At 37.4% G+C, this 6,045-nt stretch overlaps 1 protein-coding gene across 7 annotated transcripts in view; it reads right to left on the reverse strand.

Annotated features, from left to right (window-relative positions):
• Positions 1 to 3,875, reverse strand: part of cblc (Cbl proto-oncogene C, E3 ubiquitin protein ligase) — a 13,380-nt gene extending 9,505 nt beyond the window's left edge. For 6 of the 7 annotated variants that reach the window (XR_004332452.1, XM_032518693.1, XM_032518695.1 and 3 more), the window contains exons 1-2: positions 3,628 to 3,875; positions 2,623 to 3,003 (exon numbers count right to left, since the gene is read on the reverse strand). Coding sequence is in view for 6 of the 7 variants with exons in the window: in XM_032518693.1 (XP_032374584.1) it covers positions 2,623 to 2,999 (377 nt within the window). In the remaining variant the exon portion in view is untranslated. Of the gene's footprint in view, positions 1 to 2,622; positions 3,004 to 3,204; positions 3,424 to 3,627 lie in introns of all 7 variants that reach the window. The other variant, XM_032518691.1, reaches the window with a different exon arrangement.
• Between the last annotated feature and the right edge of the window lie 2,170 nt (positions 3,876 to 6,045).

A 6,045-nucleotide genomic window follows, 5' to 3' on the forward strand; every position in this document is an offset into this window, starting at 1 on the left:
CTTTTTAATCAACTTTAGCATGGGTGTGTAAACGTTTTCAAGCCACTGCATTTCATAAATCCAGCAGCTAAAACATTTCACTGTCTGCTTCTGTCTGTGGCCTCGACTGTCTGTCTTGCTTCAGGTTTTTTTTATGCTTCACGTGATGAACGTTTCACTTGTTACTGAATAAAAAAGGAGACTTTTATTTTAGCACAGTCTTTTCTTTTATTTAACAGTCATTGTAATTAGAAATAGACGACGTACCTACAGCTTACTCTGTTATGTCTTTGGGATAATAAGCTGAAAAAAAACAGGACATTCTAAAAAACACCAACTATGATATTAACTATTATATATTATATATATATTATAATTTGCCCTGACATCTGAGCCACATTACACATAACACTATGTAAATTTGCCACATGACTGCCCATGCAGACCTAGCTGCGGTGAGGCCATCTGCTATCTTGTGTGTGCAAGATGATGCAATAAACCTTTAAATATGGCTCTCTCTGGTTTTCAGATTCTGCTAAAATAAAATCTGTCATAAAAGACGATGTATGTAAAAAAATGGCATACATTTAATGTTGTCGAGTAGAGTCAAAATCTCAGGATAGATAGATAGATAGATAGATAGATAGATAGCATAGATAGCATGTCTTCATACTAACGGACTAGTTACTAACGTACAAGTTTGCAAACTGACTTGAAGCATTAAAAAAAAATGTTAACGGGTCTAAAATTGCCAATGATAGATAGATAGATAGATAGATAGCATGTCTTCATCCAAGTACAAATTAGAATAAAGACTTTCTACCCTGACATGCTGGTTGTTGACATGCTGCCCTTTATTACAGTAAACGCTTTAGTTATAACCATGCGCTCCAGGTCCTGTCCCTCTTATTTGTTGCATAGTGTTGGGATACATTGCAGTGAATACTGCAGAGTAGTTTAGTGCTCATCCACTCCTGAATTTAGGGCACATGCAGGTTAGAAGATACAGTGAAAGCAGAGGATACTTGTGTATACCCTATGGATACAACTGTATGGACATAAACAGACAACAAAATGTCTGTTCAAGGCCAGACAGTCGCTCTCCAAAGCTGCTCCCAAACTGTAGTTGCTTTTGCCAAGTTTCCGTGCATTAGCATCACAAAGATGCAGGTTTGGCCCTTTTTCCACCTTCGTCATTAGTAGTCTCGACAGAAGAAGCAGACACGGCCCAAGCTCCAAATTAAAAAGAAACTCTCTTTAAGCTGTTCCAAACTATCCACTTTAGCCAAACAGCCAACTTACGGTCATTTTTCTTTCACTGATGCACAATGAAGTCTATATTTGACTTGTGGGAATTGGGGAAGTTATTTTATTAAACTAGAGCTTCTATAAATGGTGTAACAGAGTTATTTCAGTTCATTTAATTTAGTGTTCAAGGAAGGGGCGCAGCCTCTATCATAACTGGCAAGTTTTAGGTTATGACTCTTTCTTTTAGTCATGCAAATACAGAAGACTACTTTTGGATTATTGTATTTTTTAAAGAGCATAAGCTGAGTAAAGAGCCTAAATCCCGTCTCCATGGTATTGAATAAAGATTTGAGGGATGTGTGGCCTCTTTCTGATCCCGCCGTCAGTGTATTTACTCAAGATCAGGTTACAGAGCGGAACACATCTGGAAAAAGATAATGTTCTTCATTTTGAGAACACGATCTTGTTGAGTTGACCTAGCATAACATGGACATTTTGTCCTTCAATGGTCAGTTACCTCGGGTGGCACCTGCCACGCAGATAGTTTAGGTTTTATTTTTTTTAGGTTGGACAGTCTTAGGCATTTTGTTTGTTTAAATGAAGCTTAATTTGTGGTGCTCACAGAATGTTAAAAAATCCAAAGAAAAAGTTTCATCCATTATTCTGGATAGTCCACAGAATAATTATCCAGAATTACTTTTTAATAGTATTGTTTTTATGCTGTGAGCGTTGTGTTTATAGTTATAGTTGTAGTACGGCGACAGAAATCAGAGATGGATATCTCAAAACTTGAGCAAAAAAGAAAAATAGCTAAATAGTGTTACATGAAAATGAGAAAATATGTTTGTCTTTTTCATTTGTGCTTGTGTTAACGTCACTTAAACTATGTGAAGTTGTATTTAACAATGGAGTTACATTTATCAATCATTTTAATTATTGATTAATCTGTGCCTAATTTTTTGTGTTAAAAAAGTTAGTAAAAATACCCAAGATGATGTCTTCAGATGTCTTTTTTTCCAACCAACAGTCAAAAACACCCAAAGAAATTCAATTTACAATGATACAAATCACAGAAAAACTGCACATTCTCATATTTAAGAGGCTTGAAGCAGCACCGTTTGGCATTTTCAGTTAGATAAATGACTGAAATAAATAATGCTGATTAATGTTAAAAGGTGATTTTTTATTTAATCACGTTTGAACATGTGACAGTACTGTCATTAAATGACAGAGGACAAAGGATGTGTTCATAAATGAATGAAAGAAGCTTTTGATTAAAGGATTTATACAACAAATAAAATAAGATATGTTGCATTTTAGAAAGAAACACTACACCTCCATCTATACACTTATTTCTGTTATATAGATGGAGATGTCAGCCAGGGGCCCTCTTACCTGTGGCTGGATGTCTCCTCAAATATCTTCTCCCGTCCCTCTTTGAACAGCATCAAAGCCCTGTCTGTCTTATCCAACAGGTTTCTGATGTGGATCCTCAGGTATTTGGCCTCGTCTCCTCGCGGCACCTGTCCGCTTGCCACCTTCGGGCCTCGGTAGGGCTTCCAGACCTCTGTAAGCAGTGTTGCCGTCTCAGATACCAGGTCTGGCAGGTATGGTGGACTGTTCCTAAGGCCCAGCCGGGGGTTAGTGCACAACTCCCGGAGCTTATCCAGTCTTCTGAGGGCTTTGTCCACTAGCCGCCGGTCTCCACCGGTAGGGGGCTGGGAGCTCAATTTTGGGCTCAGGGAGGCCCCTGGACCGGCTGCCGCCATCATTCCGCTGTTGTGAAGTTATGTCACAAATCAAAATTGACCTTAAATGTCAGTCCGTCATGTGTGGGTGTGACAATAATGTCCTACTGTTTTTAAAAGATGTGAAAACTCTATTTTGAATATGTGAATGTTATGAGCAAAAATAGGAGCAGCTACTCATACTGGCTCAAATTTTTAAATGTGTTTTGTTGGCATTCATTGTCCTTACAATTATTTTTTTGAGTTTCCAGCTTCATTAGAAAGCTCACATCTTAGCCACCACAAACAACATCTATCCTTCTTCCATAAGATAATCCAACACAGTACATTATCCAACAAATGATAGCAGGTTCAATTACAGCATCTTCTAAAATGCACATGAAGCTGAGCATTTCCTCCTAAAAAAGCCATTTGGTTCCATTTGTAGCTTCTCTCTCCTCAGTCAGATCTTCAGAAAAATACAAAAATACAAGATCTTTTATACAGAGGCTGTCTTTTGAAGATTTTTACAACACCAACAATGCCTCACAAGTGGCCAAAATAGTGAACAGAAAACAAAGGATCGACACTGAAAACTGAAACTGTTCTACCATCAGAACTCTCTCCACCCCAACACATGTTGTTTTTCTTACGCCTTATTTAACACACTTACCATTAAGATCGCACATCTCATCAGTACAGCAGTCCCATATTGCCAGGGTCAACAGAGCAGAGACATCTACTCACAGCACAGCACAGCGGAAACGTGTCATTGGCTGAAACGTTGCTGCTGCTTTTTTGTTTTCTCTTTCTTGATGTAACTCTCTTTCTCTCTCTCTCTCTCTCTCTCTGTCTTTTCTTGGTGCACCCTTTGATTGGTTTCCTGGTTGCAGCCAGCCAAACAGGTTTGTTTTCTTTGCTCTATTGCTCAGGCAGGCAAGCAGAGAGAGAGAGAGAGAGAAAGAGAGAGAGAGAGTTACATCAAGAAAGAGAAAACAAAAAAGCAGCAGCAACGTGAGAGAGAAATAGAGAGAGAGTGTGACCTCAAATATACATATATTTACTAAGAATGAAAGCATTGTGCCACTACTTACAGACAGGATGCCTGCATGTATAAAGCAAAGGTCAAAGTTGTGTTTGTCAAGTACGTCCACCACTTTGGTTCATATTGAAATATTTGTAAAACTGTTGGATTTATCGTCACAAAATTGTGTACAGACATTCATGGAATGGAGGATGAATCCTAATGACTTTGGTAACCCTCTCACTTTTCCTCCAGTGCCCCCACCAGGTTGACATTTGTGGTTTTGAGACAACTATTGTCTGGATTGGCATTCAATTTAAGACACAAATTCATGTTCCTCTCAGGATTTTTTTTTTATTGCCATCATCAGGTCCAAATGTTTAATACTCCAATGTTTTGGTTTCCAATCAAACACCTGAAAAACAAAGGACTTTTCCTTCAGTCTCAGTTGTACTTTGTCTTTAGTGCTAATTAGCTAATGTTAGCATGCTAACACACTAACAGAACCCAAATTCAAGATGTCTTCAGATGTAGTGTTTTTTCCGACCAACAGTCCAGAAACAAAAATATGTTCAATTTACAACGATACGTGACAGTAAATGGCTCGTGTGAATGATTGATTACTGCGTAAGATAAGTATGAGTTATTTTAATGATGACAGAAAACAAAGGGCGTAATCATGAATGAATGAAGCATTTTGGAATGAAACACTTAAAGAAAAGAAGATATGTTTTGTTGTGAATATTTTCAAACAAGTATCTTTTTTTAAATTAAATTTCCCACGGACACGTGCTTCTCTTGTGCATAAATGTGTATCACGGGCCCTCTTACCTCTAGCTGGATGTCTCCTCAAATATCTTCTACCATCCCTCTTTAAACAGTAACTTGTAAACAACTTTTCCTTTAGTGCCATCATTAGGTCAAGACTTTAATTTCAGAAAATTTAGAATGTGTGCATAGCTATAATAATGAAAGAAAAAAAAAATGCTATTCCATTGTCTACCCTTTATTTCCACTGAAGTGTAGAAGACAGATCAGAAGAAGGCTGAAGAATATGTGTTGTCTCTGTTAGCAGCCAGTGAGACTCCCACCCTTCACTTCTCCTAAAATAATAACAAAAATGTAGAGAAAACTTTTATTTACTACACATACTAGGCCTACATATTGAACTAAAATGTATGAACTTTATGAAAAATGGCATATTCTACATAAAAATAAATAATAAAATATAATATGACATATTTTGTCCATAACTTGTATTATATATGTGGTAAACCTGTAAACCTCACCAGGTTCAACATTGCAATTAATACATTATTAATTTTTAAATAATTTAAGAAAAGGTTAAATTTCTAATGAGTATTTATTGTATCCGAAACATCACAAAATATGCCCCTCTACAGTGGGAGAACTAACAACCTCTGCTTCAACGTCCACAAGAGGGTGACACTATCTCAGACACTGCTCAGTATTCACTGAGTTCAGTATTGTCACTGAAATCTGATTGTTTTACCAATTTAAACCTTAAGTGCGTAACTTTTATATTTTTATATTAATGAACGTCTGTTACATTCAAGCCATTGCCAAATGAGTTGATACAAAGGTAAGTAAGACTATTAGCTTTACAAAACCTTCTCTGTATTTCTCAACATGGCATAAACTTGAGGGAAGATAATTACCTCTTCTGAAGAGTCCACCATGTTTTTTTAAACCCTCTGTGTCCTCATTAGCTACAAGAAACTGCGTGGAGGGGGGGGCCGTTGCTCATGCACAATGACCGAAGGCTTCTGTGGCGACAGAAACTGTGCACTATTGCTTTAAATATCCAGCATTTTCCTGCTTAATTTACCTCAACTGAAGTGCATATAAACTTAGCACAAAAAGTAAGGAAATGTGTGTTGGTAGATCCTTTGGTAATAAATCTTACATTATTGGAAAACCTGTTTAGTTCCCTTTCAAATGGTGCCGAATTTGTACGGAACATGCATTTGTGGGATGAGCAACAGAGCGGAGTATGTGGGATGCACCCATGAAGAATTTGCCAAATCTTCTCTGCCAATGCCAAAC

Source organism: Etheostoma spectabile, chromosome 6 (genome assembly GCF_008692095.1).
Source record: "Etheostoma spectabile isolate EspeVRDwgs_2016 chromosome 6, UIUC_Espe_1.0, whole genome shotgun sequence".
Classification (NCBI taxonomy): domain Eukaryota; kingdom Metazoa; phylum Chordata; class Actinopteri; order Perciformes; family Percidae; genus Etheostoma; species Etheostoma spectabile.